The sequence below is a fragment of the Zootoca vivipara genome, chromosome 7 (genome assembly GCF_963506605.1).
Source record: "Zootoca vivipara chromosome 7, rZooViv1.1, whole genome shotgun sequence".
Taxonomy (NCBI): Eukaryota; Metazoa; Chordata; class Lepidosauria; order Squamata; family Lacertidae; genus Zootoca; species Zootoca vivipara.
Window position 1 is genome coordinate 14,869,087 of NC_083282.1, and position 21,475 is coordinate 14,890,561.

At 47.8% G+C, this 21,475-nt stretch overlaps 1 protein-coding gene across 2 annotated transcripts in view; it reads left to right on the forward strand.

Moving 5' to 3' along the window:
• The window catches only part of CFH (complement factor H), a 52,303-nt gene that overhangs the window by 23,990 nt on the left and 6,838 nt on the right, over nt 1-21,475 (forward strand). Inside the window, exons 11-20 of one of the 2 annotated variants that reach the window (XM_060276674.1) lie at nt 60-236; nt 1,549-1,722; nt 2,674-2,862; nt 3,477-3,578; nt 9,397-9,474; nt 10,857-11,021; nt 11,977-12,147; nt 14,911-15,087; nt 16,578-16,754; nt 19,261-19,437. In XM_060276674.1, coding sequence (XP_060132657.1) covers nt 60-236; nt 1,549-1,722; nt 2,674-2,862; nt 3,477-3,578; nt 9,397-9,474; nt 10,857-11,021; nt 11,977-12,147; nt 14,911-15,087; nt 16,578-16,754; nt 19,261-19,437 — 1,587 coding nt within the window. The remainder of the gene's footprint in view (nt 1-59; nt 237-1,548; nt 1,723-2,673; nt 2,863-3,476; nt 3,579-9,396; nt 9,475-10,856; nt 11,022-11,976; nt 12,148-14,910; nt 15,088-16,577; nt 16,755-19,260; nt 19,438-21,475) is intronic. The other variant, XM_060276675.1, reaches the window with a different exon arrangement.

Genomic DNA, 21,475 nt, shown 5'->3' on the forward strand with positions numbered 1-21,475 from the left:
GCATGTAAACTGATACTATAAAACCAATCATAAATAAAATTCATTCTTTATTTCCGCAGAGACATGCCAAGTACCAACTCAAAATAATGAAATCTTTAACACAAATCAATCAGTTTTCTTGTTTGAAGAAATACTTCACTACAAATGTAAAGATGGGTTCGAAACCATTAAAAAGGCCACAGGTGACCATGTAGTATGCACAGAGAATGGATGGAGTTCGAAGCCTGAATGTCTACGTAAGTTATAAAATATCATTGTTTAATTATATAACACAACTCTTACCCATCACACAAGGTTTGTTTCATTGATGTTTTCTATGTGGTCACATACACTGGCCACTAGTTTATAATCTTTCAGAAGCAAGGTCTCCAATGATCCTAGATATACACTTTAGGATTATCTAGTATGTCATAACCAACAATACTCTGGATTCTTTTCAGATATTGCTATAACCAGCAATATCCTTTGTTTTCTTCAATAATTTTCTCCCAGTGGTTCCTAATGATTTCACATAACTAAACTACCTCAAGTTGGCATGCATCACTGACCTAACACTTCCACTAATAATGATCAGTAAGAATATATATATTCACCTCAGATGTAATAAAGTAAGATATGAAGCTGGAATTTTAGCAATCTGATTCTGTAGATGAAATTGCTACATATAGGAGTTAGGCAACTTGCTCTGTGTTTAACAAAGTGTTTGGCCTGCTCAGAGTTCGTAGAAAACATCTGAGAATAAAATTCCTGACCTGAAGCACCTTTTTGCAGTGGTTCCCCCATCCAGGCAGACTGATAAGAATCCTTCACCTGGAATGTAAAGGAATTCGATGAAGTAGAGCAGGCATGTCCAACAGGTAGATCATGATCTACCGGTAGATCACTGGATGTCTGTGGTAGATCACTGGTAGATGATTGGCTCCCCCCAAAGACTGTGGCTCCCCTAAAAAAAGCTCAACATTTTACCTCCACCCTGAAAAAAACTCAACAACTTTGACCAACCCACCCCCCATGGGCATTTCTCCTTCCAAAAAAAGCTCAACAACTTTGACCTGAACCCCCCCCCCAAAAAAAGGGGGTAGATCACTGACAGTTTTTAACTCTGTGAGTAGATCGCAGTCTCTTGGGAGTTGGCCACCCCTGAAGTAGAGAAAACAACAGGAAAGCAAAAAGTTAATGGAATATATCCAAGCCCAGGTTGCTCAAAGAATTTACACCTTCTTCCAGATTAAGAGTAGCACCAGCAACTCATCTGAGTGTGCCAGATGATGTTGTGAGAAAATAGAATTTGACTTCTTCTAGAGAGATTTTCAGGCATGGAAATTTTGAAGGTATGAGGAAGATGGACTCACCCAATAGCTGAGAGACATGGCATGCTGTCTTGTTAAAGATTTATCGGTCTCCCCCCTAGTGCGTCAGAGGTTATGCAAGCCTGCAATAAGTTTGATGAACATTTGCAAACATTTTGATCAGCTGGTTAATTTCAGGCATGTTTGTTTTGAAATGCACGTAATTATATTCAATCTCTTTGCTCAACATTTCCTTTAGCAATACATTGTGATGGTTTCCTTCTGGAGAATGGGATACTTGGCCCTAGAAAAAACCAGTATCAGCACAGAGACGTGGTGAAATTTTCCTGCCGCGGAGGCTACACAAGAGTTGGGCCTGACTCTGCCCAGTGTTATCATTTTGGATGGTCTCCACAGCCCCCAACGTGTAAAGGTATGCATTTTTTCCCCATAGCTTATACAAAAAGTAAATATCAGTGTGCTTGTTACTCTTAAAAAATTTCCTGGCATCCTTTTTAAATAATGTTTCTCCCAAGCCTTACTGGGGAATATTTCACTGGCTAGTGCATAGATAAATGTTTTTTGTTTAGTATTGTGTGGTCAATGGAATATGGAAAGGAGTTAAGCCGATGGCACTGTCGTCTCAACCACTAAACCTCTTGGGCTTGCCAATTGGAAGGTCGAATCCACACGATGGGGTGAGCAAATTAATTGCTGGAGTTTGGATTACATATAAATAAAGGCAGCTCCATGCATAGGAATGGAGGGAGAATATGATTTAAACAGATTTATGCAGGGAATTTGCTGGTTTCAACCTGATTGAGATTTGCTCGCATTGCACTGCCTATTGCATCGACCAGCCAGTTACGTCCAAGCTGTCTCTGCATTGCTGAGTTTTGAAAAAAAAAGAAAATGCCTGAAATGAAATGAAACACAAAATTATATGGGAAAATATGGTATGTTATACACGCAATATACCCCATTATATAGTCCCATTTGATACAGGTAAATTTCATTATATGCAGGGGTTTCCTTTCTACCATGTGTAAGCAAAATTATGTAAAGCAGGAGTAGCCCCCAGAATGGCCATGTGTGAGCATCCCTAACTGTCTGTAGCCGGGGGGCTCATTCAGCAACATGGCAACCATTTCCCCCTGGCTTTCTCTATGCAGTTGTTGGTAATGGGTGAAACTAGGAGCTGATTGCCTGAGTCTTTCCCACATAAATGGCACCATCCATTCCACACAACTGGCTGGAACTCAGCGATGGAATGATGCTGGAAATCCAACATCATTTCATAATTATGAAAATTCTATATGGAATTATGTGCTGTCCAGACTTATTTTGAGTTAACAGATACAAGATTGGAGTGATGCTCTCTTAGTTTCAGCAGAAGTCAATCCTTGTCAGCCACCCGCCGGCATTTCAGATGGCACTACTAATGGAGACCTTAAGGAAAAATATGAACATGGAGAAAAGGTGGAATACAAGTGTAATTTTGGATTTGCAATGACTGGATCAAAGTCGATTGAGTGTTTGGATGGACAGTGGACATCTTTACCGCTCTGCAAAGGTAAATTACAGGTGCAACCAAGCCATGTTCACAGGGCGAATGTTATGTGCAGATAAAGCTGTCTTTGTTAACTCAGCAAAGTCCACCATGTGCATATATTCCACTAGGATCTCATTTCTATTTACATGCTGGAATTTTCTGTCCCAGAAGTGTCCCAAGTTGCAGGAGAAGAAAAGAGTCTACCTAAGGGAAAGTGGAGCGTAACACTTGATGTCTCCATATGAAGCAGAATCAGACCATCTTAAGTGTCTTCATTCTTTGCTTTATCATTGAAATGCTATGTTTAAACTGAAGCTCCCAAATGTGGTATAAAAGAATCCATTTCTAAATTCCAGTCGTAAGTTTCCAGTGCTGGGGACTGGAAATAAGATCAAAACTGAACAGAGAAAAATGACAACAAATCAATGCTCAGTTATTAAGAATGAAGTTAAAATCATACAAAGCCATAATAATATCAAAGTCTGCCTCTTCATTCTACTTCTGCAATACATATCTGGCGTGTAGGAGAGGCTGAAGAGAATGAGCAGCCAAAACAACTGGGGACTGAGATTATAGGTTTAAGAAAATTAAGAACTCACATTTTGTTTCACATCATTTCCTTCTGTTTTCAACAGAGGAACCCAGAACTTGCGAAGCACCTTCAAGTATTAGAAATGGAGGCCCTGTCAGTGTTGACTCAGATAGATATCTGCATGGTGAAACTGTGGCATATGAATGTAATTGTGAGGGACAGGGGATATCGCGAAGTCCCTCCCCTCCTGAGTTCAAGCCCGTCCCCGAGCAAAGGGGAAAGCAGGGAGAGTTCCGATTCCAGTGGGGAAGCAGGAAGTCGTGTCCGAGGCTCAGGCAAGGTAGAGGAGCCAGGGTCCCAGGTGGGACAGGAAGGGGCAAGCAAGGGGGGAAGACCCATCCCTCCAACTCCAGAATTACGCAGGAAGAGGAGGGGCAAGAGGATGGGTCTGCCAAAGCTTTTGTGTTGGAGAAAGACGCGCCAAAAGCCATTAGGAGGTTCTGAAACAGACTGACAACATCGCTCCGTGTAAATAGCAATGACTTGAGCACTGTAAATACGCAGCACCAATAAAAGAATAAAATGCAGAGCTGCGTAGCGTCGTTACTCTGAAGTAGTCCACTCCGGCCACTGTGACAGCAACCTCCTAATCATTTTTGGGCTACTTCGGAGTTGCCGGGATGAGCGTGTCCGAGGCGGAGAAGTGGCGGCAGATCGCTGAGCAAGCCCAGCTAGAACTGCAACAGCTGTCGCTGCAGGCGCAGGGAGAATTGAAGGCAGCTAAAGAGGAGACTAAGAAGGTCCAGGACGACCGGCTACAACTTGCGGAACAGGTGAGAGAGCTCCAGGAAAAAGAGCAGCATTTAAGGGCGGTGGCGGTAGACCTCCAAAACAAGCTGGATGCAGAGAAAAACAAGGCGGGAGGGGCTCCCCAAGTCCAAGTGCTGCCAGGAAGGAGAGCAGGGACCCTTGTAAGCAAGTTCAATGGAGACCCGAAGGAGTTTCAGGGCTTTGAGACTGAGATCGTGTATGCTCTTGAGCTGCACCAGAATGAGTTCCCCGATGATGAGCACAGAGTAGCGTTTATTGTGGAACATCTCACCGGAGCAGCCAGGGAGTGGCTAAGACCATTAATCGCAACCAAGAATCCTTGCATGAAAAATGTCCAACAATTTCTAGAAGGTTTGAGGACGATGTATTCGTCCGATAGTCATTTGGACCAGACTAAGGAGGAACTGCATAATTTACGCCAAGGAAATATGACAGTTCGCGCATATTGGGCGAAATTCACCATGCTGGTGCACAGACTGGGGTGGGTTTTGGATTCGCCTCCCATGCAAGCTGCGTTTTACTTGGGTTTGAGCGAGGAGGTGAAGGATGAACTCTCGAGAGGTCCAAAGCCCAGTACTATGGATCAGTTGAGCAAAGCAGCTCTGGCGGTGGGGGTGAGGCAGGAATCCCGGTGGAACGACAAGCAAGCGACGCGCGCAAAGCGGGCTTGGTTCCCACGGTCGCAGGAGAAGCCACTCCCTCAACAACCCTTTCAGGCCACGCCTGGAGCCAGCCAGGACCAGGAGCCCATGCAGATTGATAGCGCGCGCGCGCGGGCTTTTCAAACCCCAGCGGCGCCAAGGCGCAAGGAGGGAAGGGGCGGGAATTGCTTTCTCTGCAACTCACCCCAGCATCTCGTCAGAGACTGCCCACATCGCAGGGAGTGGCAAGGAAAGGCGGGAACGGTGGTGCCCTCCCCCACTGACGCAGCACCACAGCAGGGAAACGGGAAAGCCTGGCTGCAGGAGACAAGGGGCAGCAGCCAGGCACAGTCAGCAGACAACAGCCCCAGCCCGCCCACCCGCACAGAGAGGTGCAGAGCCAGCCCACCCCTCCCAGAGCAGGAGTGGTTCTAGAAGTGACGCTAACGCTCCCAAATGGCTATCCCCTGACGGTCCTCGCCTTAATTGACAGTGGGGCGTCCGCCAACTTCTTCTCGAGAAGCTTTGCAGAAGAGCACCAAATCCAGCTTTTGCAGTTGGATTTTCCTCTGCACGTAGCAACCATTGACGGCAGGGAGCTGCTGGGCGGGGCCATCACACATCAAACCCCCCCCATGAGAATGACGGTGGGAAGGCACTCAGAGACACTGGCGTTCAACGTCACCACCATCTCAGACCCCCCCATCGTCTTGGGCATGAGCTGGCTGGCGCGCCACGACCCCTCCATCAGTTGGCACCAGAGGTGCATCACGTTTGGGTCAGACTTTTGTCTGGAACATTGCATGCAGCACCAACCAGGGGAGGGGCCTCCGATAGCCACGGTGGCCACCATGCATATCAAAGGGGGTGAGGCAATACCCAAGCAGTACTGGGACCTGCAGGAGGTCTTCAGCGAAGCGGAGTCCGACCACCTGCCCCCGCACAGGCCTTTTGACTGCCAGATCAACCTGGTGCCAGGGGCGACGATACCCCCAGCCAAGCTGTACGCCATGTCAGACCAGGAGCTGGAGGATCTGCGCGCTTTCATCGACAAGAACCTCAAGCGGGGGTTCATAAGGGAAAGCAAGGCAGCAGGGGGCAGCCCGGTCTTCTGGGTGGACAAGAAAGACACGCAACAGCGCCGTCTTGTGGTGGACTTTAGACGGCTGAATTCGGTGACAGAGCCCGTGGCTTTCCCCATGCCCAGAGTGGATGATCTCCTGACAGCGGCACGCAGGGGCAAGATTTTCACCAAGCTGGACCTAAGGGGGGCGTACAACTTGATCAGGATCCGGGAAGGAGATGAATGGAAAACCACGATGTTCACGCCTCTGGGCTCTTTTGAATATCTGGTGATGCCCTTCGGTTTGCAAGGGGGCTCAGCATGCTTCCAGGCCTTCATGCACCACGTCCTGGGGTCCCTCCTCTTCAGGAAATGCTTGGTCTTCCTAGATGACATCCTTATCTACTCGAATGACCCAGTGCAGCATGTGAAAGATGTCAGAGAGGTGTTGCAACGCCTGAAGGAGAACCACCTGTATGTGAAGCTGGAGAAGTGCAAGTTTCACACCAAAGAGGTGGACTTCCTGGGCTACAAGCTGTCAGACAAGGGGCTGGCGATGGACAAGGACAAGGTGCAGGCCATCCTGGACTGGCACAGCCCCAGGACGCGCAAAGATGCCCAACGCCTACTAGGCTTCGCTAACTTCTACAGGAAGTTCATCAAGAACTTCTCTCGCGTTACGGCTCCCATCACGGACTGCCTGAGAGGCAAGCAGAAGTTCAAGTGGACACCAGAGGCGCAAGCAGCGTTCGAAAGCCTCAAGAGAGTGTTCGCCTCAGACCAAAACCTGTTCCATGTGGTGCAGGACGCGCCCCTACGCATTGAGACTGATGCTTCTGAAAAAGCCGTGGGCGCAATTTTGTTGCAACTGGACGCCAACAGGGAGTGGAGACCCTGTGCCTTCTTCTCCAGGAAGCTGACACAGCCTGAACGCAACTACACAGTGTTTGATAGGGAACTTCTTGCGATCTACGCTGCGTTCCAGCACTGGCGACACTTCCTGGTGGGCGCGAAGCACCCCATCCAGGTGTGCACAGACCACAAGAACCTGGAGTTCTGGAGAACTGCCTGGGTGCTCAACCAGCGGCAGATACGGTGGGCAGAGTTCTTCTCGAACTTCAACTTCTCCATCCACTACATCCCGGGGGAGCAGAATGTCAGGGCGGATGCCCTCTCCCGCAAGCCAGAGTACATGGAGGAGGAGGCGCCACCAGCCCCAAGGCACATTTTCCCCCCGTCGGCATGGTCCTGCGGAGCAGCTGTGGTGAGCGAGGCAGAACTCACAGCACTGACGGCAGCGGATGAATTTGCCAACCGCATCTTCAGAGAACTGAGAGGGGGGAGGGAGCAGGCAAAAGACTTTGCAGAACGCAGAGGGCTGCTTTTCTACAAGGGTGCGCTGTACCTACCCACCACCCAGCTTCGACGTACGGTCCTCAAGCAGATGCGCGACAACCCTACAGCGGGGCATTTTGGAAGGGACAAAACCGCTCACCTAGTCATGAGACACTTCTGGTGGCCAGGGGTGCGGGAAGATGTTCGAGACTATGTAAGGGGCTGTACCACCTGCCAGCGGGCGAAGGTGGTCAGAGCAGCGCCACCAGGGTTGCTGGAGCCCTTAGCCACACCACACAGGCCGTGGGAAGTGGTGTCCATGGACTTCATCACAGATCTGCCTTCGTCCAGGGGTAAGACTGCAGTGTTGGTGGTGGTGGACCTTATGTCCAAAATGTGTCACTTTATACCGTGTGCCAGGGCAGTCTCGGCAGAAGAGACAGCCAAACTGTTTGTTGATCACATTTTCAGACTGCATGGATTACCTTTAAGGGTTATTTCGGATCGTGGCCGCCAATTTGTTTCCAGGTTCTGGCGGCGGCTCATGAACCTCCTGCAGGTGGAGGTCAGCTTGTCGACGGCTAGACACCCGCAGACCAACGGACAAGCGGAGAGGGTCAACGCCATTCTGCAGCAGTACCTGAGATGCTACGTCAGCCAGCGGCAAACGGACTGGGTGGATCGCTTGCCACTAGCAGAATTTGCCTACAACAATGCAGTGCACGTCTCCACAGGGGTGTCGCCCTTTAAGGCCAATTACGGGCGCGACCTCAGATCTTTCCCAGAGAGGGAGAGGGAGGAGGAGGAGGAGGAGGGCCCACAGGCTGAGGATTGGGCAGAGGAACTGGAGACGGTGCACCAGCAGCTCAGAGAACACTTGGAGAGGGCCAAGGAAGCGTACAAAAAGGGGGCAGATCGCCACAGGCGACAAGGGGAGGTCATCAGGGTGGGGGACAAGGTGTGGTTGTCCTCGGAGGGCCTTCCCACCAGAGGGAGGTGCAAAAAGCTGGCACCCAAAAGGCTGGGCCCCTTCACGGTCACGCAACAGGTAAACCCGGTGGCATACAGGCTGGCACTGCCAGAGGACATGAGGGTGCATCCAGTGTTTCATAGATCGCTGCTGTCGCCGTACAGGGAAAGCAGCAGGCTCCGAGACAGCGAACAAACCCCCGAGGGAGGGGGGGAGAGGGAAGGCAGGGAGCAACTCAATGAGGCCACGGCCATCCTGGATTCAAGGTGGGGGGTGGGGGGACTGGAGTACCTCATGGCATGGGAGGATGCTCCACCGTCCCAGAATGAATGGGTCCCAGCCACTCAGATACAGGAGGAATTCTTGGTGGAAGAATTTCACGCCCTCTTTCCCCACAGACCCAAGCCCTGGCACATGGAAAGGGAGGGGGAGGAGGAGGAGGCACGGGAGAGCAGCTCACCATGGCGCTGGGAAGCGGAGTTTGAGGAACCAGAGGATGAGGTATGGGTGTCACCGAGATCCACCCAGTCAGAGGAAGGAGCAGATTGGCAGAACGTTTTTACCCCCACCAGCTCTGACGCCACGGACTTTTTGGGATTCCCGTCCGCCCAGGCGGAAGGGGGGGGCTCGCAGGACTGGGGGGAGGTATTCACACCAACGGGCTCGGAGAGCACTGAGTTCTTAGGCTTCCAGTCGTCACCGACACATGGGGGGGGCCTGGGGAGGGGTGAAGGAGAGCTTGGGAGGGGGGTGGATGTGAGGGACAGGGGATATCGCGAAGTCCCTCCCCTCCTGAGTTCAAGCCCGTCCCCGAGCAAAGGGGAAAGCAGGGAGAGTTCCGATTCCAGTGGGGAAGCAGGAAGTCGTGTCCGAGGCTCAGGCAAGGTAGAGGAGCCAGGGTCCCAGGTGGGACAGGAAGGGGCAAGCAAGGGGGGAAGACCCATCCCTCCAACTCCAGAATTACGCAGGAAGAGGAGGGGCAAGAGGATGGGTCTGCCAAAGCTTTTGTGTTGGAGAAAGACGCGCCAAAAGCCATTAGGAGGTTCTGAAACAGACTGACAACATCGCTCCGTGTAAATAGCAATGACTTGAGCACTGTAAATACGCAGCACCAATAAAAGAATAAAATGCAGAGCTGCGTAGCGTCGTTACTCTGAAGTAGTCCACTCCGGCCACTGTGACAGTAATGAAAGTTTTTTCATTGTTGGAACTAAAGAAGCTGTGTGTCTGCATGGACAGTGGGAGTTACCATTATGTGTTGGTAAGCTATTATTATTGTTTATTGTATTATATACCACTCTATATCCAGGGGTCTCAGGGTGGTTCACAGAATAAAATCAAGATATAAAACCACAAAATACATGATAAAAATATAAACAACAACCCAATAGTGCCCCTCCCAAAAAAATTTTTTAAAAGGGCATAGGATGCAAATCAGATCAACCAAAGGCCTGGTTAAAAAGCAACGTTTTTGCCTGATGCCTTAACAGTGTATAATGAAGGTGCCAGGCGAACTTCCCTGGGGAGAGCATTCCACAGACAGGGAGCCACTGCAGAGAAGGCCCATTCTCATGTCACCATCCTCTGGACCTTTTGAGGAGGCACACGAAGGAGGGCCTCAGAAGATGATCTCAGGGTCCGGGTAGATTCATAGAGAAAGAGGCAGTCCTTGAAGTATTGAGGTCCTGAGCTGTTTAAGGCTTTATAGGTCAAAACCAGCACTTTGAATTGGGCCCGGAAACTAACTGGTAGCCAGTGCAGTCGGACCAGGATCAGTATAATATGCTCAAAAAGTCTTGCTCCAATGAGCAACCTGGCTGCTGAATTCTGCACCAGCTGATATTTCCAAACTGTCTTCAGAGGCAGCCCTACATATAACACATTGCAGTAATCAAACCTTGAGGCTACCAGAGCATAGACAACAGTAGTTAGGCTATCCCTGTCCAGATAGGGATGTAGCTGGGCCACCAGCCGAAGCTGATGGAAGGCACTCTGGGCCACCTGAGCCTTGACCGACAGCAAAGAATCCAGGAGTACCCCTGGAGCTACAAACCTGCTGCTTCAGACGAAGTGTAACCCCATCAAGAGCAGGCGATCTCCCACCCATCCGGTCTAGGGAACCACCCACTAACAGTGCCTTATGTGGATTGCGCTTCAGTTTGTTTGCTCTCATCCAGTCCATTACCGAGGCAAGACACTGGTCCAGCACTTCCATTGCCTCACCTGCAGATGTAAAGGAGAAATAGAGCTGAGTGTCAAGCTGTACCATTACAAATAAATACAACTCATATTTATATAGACACTTACAAAATTTAATTGCCATTTATTAACATAAGCAATTATATGCTTGTGATCCATTGGATGGGGAATTTAGACTTACTGCCAGGAGACCTCTGCCGCAGACATACTTTGTAGCCTTAATCAAGTCTGTCGCTACTTCTTCACCTCAGCTGCCGTATACAAAACAGCAATAATGATTTCTCCTCCAAAACTGCTAGAAGGATTGACTGCAATAAAGACTGAAAGGCGTATTGGAAAAAAATGTGCATGAAAAAATACCCGTGAGATTATCTAGTTGATTAACTCCATTTGATTGTGATTTGCTAACAAACAACTTTACTTGAACAATATTTGAATTGTTAGATGTTGCAGCAAAATGTACACGTCCACAGAATGCAGATTTTGTACCAAATGCTTCTCTGATGAAAAAGTTTAACCACAACGCCGTTGTAACCTACACCTGTGGTTCCAATCAGCATAAAACAAAATGTGTTAATGGAAAATGGTCACCTGAGCCAGAATGCACAGGTACAGTTTTGCATGCTATATACAAATGCATGGTTTCTCAACTTGAATGACAGATGTGGCCACTGGAAGCAAGAGTGGGACAGACCTTCCTGGGTAGGCTAGACTCAGCTCCTTTGGAAAGACCACATAAAGCTTCCTTTAAGATTGCATGAATTCTGCATGCCTTATGTACTTGGCTGGTGTGAGATCAGGATATTAGTTTATCCACTTCAGGAGCAGAAGCATTGTTGCCACGTGGGAAAGGCAATCATTTGACCCAAGGACAGAACTAACAGCTTGCAAAGCCATCACTGCAGGCTGCTGGTTCTTGCAAACAGAGGCACAGAGTGCATTTCCCCTTCTGCATCCCTGTCTGAGAGCACCATTCCCAAAGGTCAACTCAACTTTGGTGCTCAGGATTCAGAAACACATAAAACGGGATTGGGTGACCTATCTTGCTACTTTCTCAACAGTGACCTTCCGGTAGCTTTATAATAGGTGTAAAATCTGGGTCAAGGTCACATCTCACATTTAGGTTGCCAGCAAGAACCTTCTTGGTGTGATCTCATGCACCACAAGAAGCATGCAAAGCTGAACTGAACCATACGCAGGTTAAAACGCTGCAATAGAGGAAGGGTAGCGTGCAAATATAGATTTCAGTAGCGGCAGCAACTCTCCCCACTTCTGCAGACAGACACCTCACCTGCACTGAGTTTTGGAGAGCCTGATAAGGCAACATGGGGATCTCACTGGAACTCAACTGAGAAGGTCTGCTGCTCTTGCAGATTCTACCAGGCAGCTCTTTGGTTCAAGACCAATGCAACTAACTCATTGCAACACTGAATCCATTCAAGGGATAAGGAGGTTTGACTAGATGCTCCCTTTTAATAGATTATTAAATGCTCTTCTCTTTCATAGTTTCCTTGCATAACTTTATATCATTGAATTCTAATGGATTTTTGTTTGTTTATTAAAGCATTCTGTCCACCACCACCTCAGCTTCCCAATGCCATTGACATAACTGATACGAGAAACTATAAGAGTGGTGAGGAGATAAGCTTCAGGTGTCAGGAGAACTTCCTTCTTCAAGGGCCCAAAAAAATAAAATGTGACAATGGAAAGTGGCAAACCCCACCACGCTGTTTTGGTTAGTATGCTCTTCCTTTCATATTTCCCTTTTTTGTTTTCAAGAAGTCAGAGAATTGAGGGTGGTGGTGTGTGATTTATAAACTAAAGAAGCATAACTTTAAAAAAAGAAAGAAAAGAAACTAGAAAAATATAAAGGACAATGTGGCCTAAGAAAGGCAATTAATTCTCTCTCAAATTATTCTAAGGACACAGTTAAACTTTGGAACCTACTCTTACAGAAGGCAGTGATAGCCACCAAGTTAGATGGCTTGAAAAGAGGAGGAGGAGGAGGAGGAGGAGGAGGAGGAGGAGGAGGAGGAGGAGGAGGAGTAGTTTGGATTTGATATCCCGCTTTATCACTACCCAAAGGAGTCTCAAAGCGGCTAACATTCTCCTTTCCCTTCCTCCCCCAAAACAAACACTCTGTGAGGTGAGTGGGGCTGAGAGACTTCAAAGAAGTATGACTAGCCCAAGGTCACCCAGCAGCTGCATGTGGAGGAGCAGAGACACAAACCCGGTTCCCCAGATTATGAGTCTACTGCTCTTAACCATTACACCACACAGAGGATTGGAGAAATTCATGGAGAAGGCCATTGATGCCTATGCTTTTCATATACCAGTTGCTGCAAATCACAGGAAGGGAGACTGCTCTTACGCTCAGATCAGGCTTGTAGGTCTCCAACAGACATTTGGCTGCCCACTTGAAGAACAGAATGCTAGGCTAGAGGGGCTATTGGCCTGATCCATCAGGGTCTTCTTATGTTCTTCTTATTTAATAATGGGGATTCAAACCAGGGATATGGGTGGTGCTGTGGTCTAAACCACTGAGCCTCTTGGGCCTGCCGCAATGAGGTAAGCTCCCGTTGTTCTGTCCCAGCTCCTGCCAACCTAGCAGTTCAAAAGCATGCCAGTGCAAGTAGATAAATAGGTACTGTGGTGGCAGGAAGGTAAACGGCATTTCCATGCACTCTGATTTCCATCACGGTGTTCCGTTGTGCCAGAAGCGGTTTAGTCATGCTGGCCACATGACCCGGAACACTGTCTGTGGACACACGCTGGCTCCCTCGGCCTGAAAACAAGATGAGCACCGCAACTCCATAGTCGCCTTTGACTGGACTTAACTGTCCAGGGGGGCTTTAGCTTTTTTTAATTAAATAGTAATACACTTGTGAGGTAATAAAGATGCTTATTCAATAGATCAGTGGTTCCCAAATTGTGCTCCATGGAGCACTCGATGCTCCACAAAGCTTCTCCAAATGCTCTGTGAAGAGATTGGAAAGGAAAATAAATGTGATTCTTTAGCATAAGGGTGGAGATAGTGCTACATGATGAATTTCTCTCCAAGAAGTTTGGGAGCCGCTACAATAGAACGTCAGGAATTAGATGTAGCAGAAATGGCAGTTGATGCCATAAGTAGCAACCAAGTGCCTTACACTCTTCCCCTGTTGGCCCCTACATAGCTGATGAAGCAAAATATATGATGTGATCTGATTGCTTGATTGCTTGATTGATGGATGAATGAATGAATGAATGAATATCCCACTCTTCCTGGCGTACCCAGGCAGTATAACAACAACAACAACAATCAATCAATCAATACAGTATATTATTTTTACCCTGCCCATCTGGCTGGGTTTCCCTAACCACTCTGGACAGCTCCCAACAGAATATTAAAAACACGATAAAATATCAAACATTAAAAACTTCCCTAAACAGGGCTGCCTTCAGATGTCTTCTAAAAGTCAGGTAGTTGTTTATTTCCTTGGCATCTGATGGGAAGGCCTTCCATAGCACGGACACCACAACCAAGAAGGCCCTCTGCCTGGTTCCCTGTAATCTCACTTCTCGCAGTGAGGGAACCGCCAGAAGGCCCTTGGAGGAGGACCTCAGTGTCCGGGCTGAACGATGGGGGTGGAGACCTTCCTTCAGGTATACAGAACTGAAGCTGTTTAGGGCAGACAAACTCTGTTCAGGCATTCAGTGAACATGTATAGGGGAAGGAGAGAGTTGCTACCTTCCTCCTTACACATGCCTTCATTGAATGCAGAACATGAATGCCTGAAGGAGACCGCTTGGCTGCAAATAACTCCTCCATTCTCCAACTTTCAAGACAATGGCATTGCACCCTGCGTATTTCATTGGCAACCTATAATTGGGCACAAAAGGAGAAGACAAAATCCTGCATTCCATGAAAGATACTATGCATAGTACTGAGCTAAGTAGTCTTACGACTTGCCGCTGTGGTTTGAAATTAACTAAGGCGGGGGTAGTCAACCTTTTTATATCTACCGCCCACTAATGCATCTTTCTTGATGGTAAAATTTCTTGAGCCCACCAGTGCTCGATGGAAGGAGGATTCAGCCTAACCCCCTACCACCCACCTAGAATCCTGAAACACCCACTAGTGGGTGGTAGGGACCAGGTTGACAACCCCTGAACTAAGGAATAGAAAGTGTAGCTGAAAACTTAAGTGCTTTTTTATCAGAATAGCCCCCACTGACTCACTTAACTGGGGGAAAAAACACTACTTGGGTGTCTAGATACTCTCCCATCTGGAGTACACATATTATTAAAACAACAGCTATCACAGCAATACTATAAGCCTCCAAATTTCTTTCTTCCCTGCCTCACTTTGTAAACTGACTTTGAATTGGCTCCCTCTGAAACTTTCTACCAGATAAAAAAAGGAGGGAGCAGTTCTGCATATAAAACACTCTGGAAATGTTTTTATGTGCTTTAATTGTATCCACGAAGACCGCGTGCTATGTATCTCCCTTTCCAGATACAAGATGTGGAGATCCCCCTGCAATTGCCCATGGTGAGGTAAATAATAGTTCCCAGAGAATGTATCTTTCTGGTGAAAGTGTGGAGTATCATTGTCATGAAGGTTTTGAACTTGGAGAATCAAGTACTTCAACATGCGAAAATAGGGAGTGGTCCCCATCGCCAACTTGCAGAGGTAAGAAAATATGCTTATGATATAATAATAATTTATTATTTATACTCCGCCCATCTGGTTGGGTTTCCCCAGCCACTCTGGGTGGCTCCCAACAGAATATTAAAAACATGATAAAACATCAAACATTAAAAAACTTCCCTAAGTAGGGCTGCCTTCAGAAAAGTCAGATAGTTGTTTATTTCCTAGACATCAGGTGGGAGGGCGTTCCACAGGGTGGGCACCACTACCGAGAAGGCCCTCTGCCTGGTTTCCTGTAACCTCATTTCTTGCAGTGAGGGAACTGCCAGAAGGCCCTCAGCTTCCATTCAAAAGTGGAGCTTTCAATGAAACTTCAGTCTTATTCCATCAAGAGTATGCATGGAAGACATTTTGCCAAACCTATAGAAATTGTGAAACTGCCTCACTTGAAGTGTCCTGCCAACCAGCAAACATTCAGAGTTTTGAAATATTCTCCCTCATGCAGAATTGAGGGTAATTCAAATTACAGTGTAACCCTTTTTTTTTTTGCTTTAATATTCCAACCATGACCTTGCTTTTGGTTTGGGGCAGCACTTGAATGTCTCAGAAACTTTTCAGGAACTCCTCAGTGAGAAACTGGTTTACTGGCTTACCGTCCCTTGTCAGAACAGACAAGCATCTGTGAAAGAAAACTTGATCGAAAGAACCTGATCCACATTTACTGGTTTCCCCCTGTAATGCACAGCAGCAAAAGGCATGATGTGTATTATGAATGGCACTGTAAGTTTATGTGGGGCAGTGGCAAAACCCAGTGGGTATAGCCCAGGGGTCAGCAAACTTTTTCAGCAGGGGGCCGGTCCACTATCCCTCAGACCTTGTGGGGGGCCGGAGTATTTTTTTTTGGGGGGGGAATTGAACGAATTCCTATGCCCCACAAATAACCCAGAGATGCATTTTAAATAAAAGGACACATTCTACTCATGTAAAAACATCAGGCAGGCCCCACAAATAACCCAGAGGTGCATTTTAAATAAAAGGACACATTCTACTCATGTAAAAACACGCTGATTCCCAGACCGTCCACGGGCCAGATTTAGAAGGTGATTGGGCCGGATCTGGCACCCCGGCCTTAGTTTGCCTGCCCATGGTATAGCTACTGCCCTACTTAAATTGAATATGTGCCTTAGGTTGTGTCTCCAGAATCATGCAATATTTAGGATTTCTTTGGGTGTCAAATTGAAACTTGAGAGCAACATGTATCTAAATTCTGTGGATTGGCCATAGCAGACATTTTAAATTACTAAGCCATCTTCTTCAACATTTAACCCATTGTGAAGTTCTATGATTACTGATCCCTCTGCCCACTTTCTGCCTGCCTTCATATCTCACTCTTGGAGGAAAAACAACCAACAACACACAACTCCCCTCAACCTTTGAAATGCAGCTTTGTTCAGTATTTTAGTAGGGAAATCCAGACACAGATATGGTGACATGTTTTGAGAATCATATTTTCATTTGTATTATCTTCTCAGAAAAGTCATGTGAGGCGCCCCCCGATCTCTTTGATGCTGCATATGAAGGATCAACAAAAAATCGCTATGAGCCTGGGGACATACTACCTTTCAACTGTGCACCAGGTTATGCTACAGAAGGACCACAGACTATCACATGCCAAAAAGGAAAGTGGTCGGAAGTTTCAACCTGTGAAGGTATGTTGCATGTTTTCCCTGGGTAACAATTCTAAAGGTTGTTTACTTCTGGGAACAGAGCAATTCAATCACTGGTTTGAACAGCAAGGGGCATAGTGAACAAGCAAGTTCATCTCGGTAGATGTTTAGGTTCACAAGTGTGGTTCTGCTTAAATCCTTTTCATCTCCAGTTAAAATGATCAAGGGTAGAAAGGCTTGGAATGAGCTCTGGTGGTACCTTGGAGAGTTTCTGCTGATCAGCATTGGCAATAGTGTGCTCGATCAGGCAATAAACTGGACTCACCCACACTGACCTTTCACCCTGCACTTTCAAGGCAGAGCTTCAAGCTTTAAAGCTCCATATCTGAGTGCTTTTCTGTGGATTGCTGTTCGCTCCGATTCAGCAATGAGTGGTTATTTGTGGGAAAGAGCCAGGGAAGGAAGGAAGGAGCACCTGAACACAGAGTGCGGACCTGTGCCTAGAAATGTGGCACAAAGGGGAGTCTGGATGAGCCTCCCGTCTCAGTATAAAACAGCTTCTGATTTATGTGAATGTTACTATATGCAGAACGTTCTGACAAATCAGAGAAGCGGTCAGCCACGCCTACGCTTGGAGAAAAGAGAGCCTCTGAACAATATCACAGGTCTTTCTAGTACAGCCTTCCTGCTGCCATAGGGTACCCTTTTATTTGTATCTGAATCTGAGCAGTCCCTACAAGCAGTGTGTCCCATCGTCCTGTACCTCCCCTATCAACCCAGGAAGAAGTGGGCCCTCGACACACACATAACCTCTTCTTGGGTTGGAGTCTTGCTGGGAAATCTATCTGACATTGAAACACTGAAAATAGTAACTTTTTAGATGAAGGCTCTTACTGCCAGCACTAGTTCCGGATATGGAGGTTCCTTGGCAAATCCTCTCTAGTGGTATTAATAGTGTTGCAAGTGACGGTGGGAGCAACAGCTCCTTCTTTGCTTCCCTCCTGTGCCTCACCAACAGATAGGGCAAGGAGCAGCGATTACTCCAACCTTCCATCATTCCCCACAGGGCAACCTCCTGACTCCTCCTCCATCTCCCATCTCCAATCTCAAAAGCATTGCAGAGAGGAATGTAGATCCCCACTCAGCCAATATTAATTTCCAATTCGTTTTATGAAGGACTTGGGAAGCGGGGATCATGACACTGCATGCGTGAATGAATGGAATGGATGCTTTTTTAGAACTTGGTATGTTTGGATGGATGGAATGGGTGGTTGGGGGCAACATTTATTCTTTTGTGTGGAGTGGGGCATTTTTGCCCCACCATTTGATTGTAGGGCGTTAGAGGCTGGCTGCATTTAAATCCTTTCCCCAGGTTTAACTCCCCCAGCCCTGATGTAAACTGTTGCTAAGTGATACACATTGTAAATTGGTTTTCTGATGGTTATATTTAGGAATTTAGTGCTGAATCCCAGGTTCTGTTACCATCATAATTGTAGATGTCCCTTTGTCAAATTTAAATTCTGCCCTGATGAAATAATATTGCCCAATACAATTCAATTAAGGGGTAGTGGCAACATCCAGCCAAGTTTGAGAAACGTAGTTATTCTTCCCACTGAAATCTATGCGACATAGAGCTTAACTTGGCCTACATTATAGCAGAGCAAATCAAGTATCTTAGAGATACTTAAACTAAATGACATTGGGTTAAAATAATTATCTGTCGGGGGTATGGATGGATCTGTTAATTTCAGTTCTTTCGGCTTCTCATTTTTCTTGGGCTGCCCAGACAGCAAGACCCCCCCCCTCTTGGCTTCACTGCTGTGGTTCAAAGGAAAGCAGAGCAGCAGTTGCTGGAATGAGGTGTACAAGGTGCCAGCCAGCTGTTTTAGGGACTCTGCTCTGGATTTATGTAGGGTTTACTTTCCTTCTCCTAAAGATATCCCTCAAGGCAGTGAAGGTTCAGGATCAGAGCTTTCCTTCTCCTAGATGGGCTACCTAGTTGGTGAGCACCATCTGCCCCTCACAGCATTTGCAGAAACTGCCTTCTTAACTGTTGGACCCACTGTTGGTCTTTGCATGCAGGTGTGGCAGTAAACCAATGTTTGGCTTTAGTAAGCCATTGGACAGCAGGATTGCAGTTAAGCTTGGTCCTCCTTAACCATGATCTGTAAACAGAGGCACCAACTCTTAGGGGGCCAAGATATCTGGGGGTGACTGCTTTCCCCTGCAGGACAGCCAGAGGGGGAAGATGGGGGCCACCTACTGCTTGGGCCATGCTGTAGCCGCATTTGGCACCACTGCCTGGCTCTGTGCGATGTTGCACATGTGACATCAGGGCATTGCATCATGCCCCTACAATGTTTTTGAGAAGTTGGCGACTCTGCCTGTAAGCAAGGCTTGTTTGCATTAATATTATCTTTGTGTTTGTTCACATTAGGTTCTGGTATTCTTTTTTTTTTAAAAAAAAGAAGAACTCTGGGTATCTATTATGCAGAAAGCACAATTTGTTGAGGGAAAACTTATGTGTTGGTTTCATCTCCCCATTTAGATGCAACCTGCAGAGAACCCCCTGCAGTTGCCGGTGCTGAAATTGTGGAGGGGATAGCAGAGGCTTATCTGCCTGACCACAAGGTGCAGTATCAGTGCCATGAAGGTTTTGAAATATCTGGATCAGCTAATGTAACATGTCAAAATAAAGAGTGGTCAGAACCACCGACATGTGTAGGTAAGACCTGGCATTTCAGATGACGATGATATTTATTTATTTATTTATTTATTCATTCATTCATACCCCACTCATCTGGCTGGGTTTCCCCAGCCACTCTGGGAGGCTCCCAACAGATTAAAAACAGAATAAAACACCAAGCATTAAAAACTTCCCTAAACGGGTCCATATGGACCTTCAGATGTCTTCTAAAAGTCAGATACCGTGTTTCCCACATTTTAAGACACCGTCTTATATTAATTTTACTCAAGAAAATACGCCTATGGCTTATTTTCGGGGGGTGTCTTTTTTAAAAAAATATTATTACTGTAAGTACCCCTCCTTACCGCGGCCAGCATTGCTGCTGCTGGGTCCCGCTAGCTCAGGGCGCACAGCAAGGAGGACGCCTCTGACCAAAAGTTTAAGGGGGGCGTGTCGGGAATGTTCCATTTGGCAGGGGGGAGTTGGAGGCACAATAGTCCTCCATTGCAGGGCCTTCGTGGTCCCTTCCAATTCCACAATTCTGTGAAACCGGAGGACATAATCGACAATGGTGGCATATGACAAAGGCGACGCTAAGCAAACCAAGCCGAGAACGGATGGCATAGGCAGAAAAGTCCCTCCTCCCCTCCTCCCCCGACGCTGCGGTGGACCTGCTGGCGGTGCTGAGCGGGGGGCCGAGGCCGTAGAGCATGGCTCATGCAGGTGGCTGGAGCGGGAGCGCTGGGGCTGCCGTGGGGCTGAGCTGCACCATGCAGGCATTGCTGCTGGCGTTGCTGCTGAGGCTGGCGCCGGTGGGGGACATGCCCGTGCCTGTGCCCGCAGCAGTGGCGAGGGTGAGGGTGCTGGCCGGCTCGGCGCGCTGCGCTTGGCTGTTGCTGCGCCGAGCACCGGATCGAGGACCCGGTCTGCAGAGTTAGCGCCCAGCAACGCCGCACGGAGCATCGCCTCCTCAATCCAGCACGGCGCTGCTGAGCGCTGACTCTGCAGACCGGATCCTCGATCCGGTGCTCCGTGCAGCGCTGATCAGTGCTGACCCGGCAGGCCACCGGATCAAGTAAGCAGCCTGGAAGCTTCCCAGGGTGGTGGGAAAGAAAGAGGGAAAAGATGTCGGCGGGGAGAGAAAACGCGTGAGTCCTCTCCCTTTCTTTCCTGCTTAGCCAGCTTGTGGGCAGGCCGAAGCAATCGAGCCGACGTCTCTAATGACAGAACAGCTTCTGTTATTAGAGACGTTGGCTCGATTGCTTCGGCCTGCCCACAAGCTGGCTAAGCAGGAAAGAAAGGGAGAGGACTCACGCGTTTTCTCTCCCCGCCGACATCTTTTCCCTCTTTCTTTCCCCCCTCCCACCACCCCGGAAAGCAACATAGGCGAGGATCAATTGCTTTCGCCCAGGGGTTGCCATTTTACAGGAACAAACAACGTGAAAAGAAAACAGAAGCAACAAGCCCAGTCAGCAGTGCCTCCCTCCCTCCAACTCCCCCCCCCCCGCCAAATGGAACTTCTCGACAACCCCCTAAACTTTTGGCCAGAGGCGTCCTCGGCCCCGTTCCCACCTTCGCTGCTGGGCGCCGACCCTGCAGGTAGACCTATGTCTTATTTTCGGGGTATGTCTTATATTTTAAAAATCTTAAAAATCCTGCCATGGCTTACTTTATGACTACGGCTTAAAAAAGGGGAAACACGGTAGTTGGTTATTTCCTTGACATCTGGTGGGAGGGCATTCCACAGGGCAGGCGCCACTACCAAGAAGGCCTTCTGCCTGGTTCCCTGTAACCTCACATCTCGCAGTGAGGGAATCGCCAGAAGGCCCTCGGAGCTGGACCTCAGTGTCCAAGCAGAACGATGGGGCTGGAGATGCTCCTTCGGGTATACCAGGTTCCTGATCTTCCTTCTGTATGCCAAACATAAATGTGAAAAAGGAAGTGCAAGAAACTGGAAAGAGATTACAGTACAAAATGTCTGATGGCCAAGGCAGATATTTTATTTCTGAGTTAAAACTGGAGGCATGTTTTACTGTTACAGCCAAAGAAGTTTATTTTTAAAGTCCTAACAAGCAGA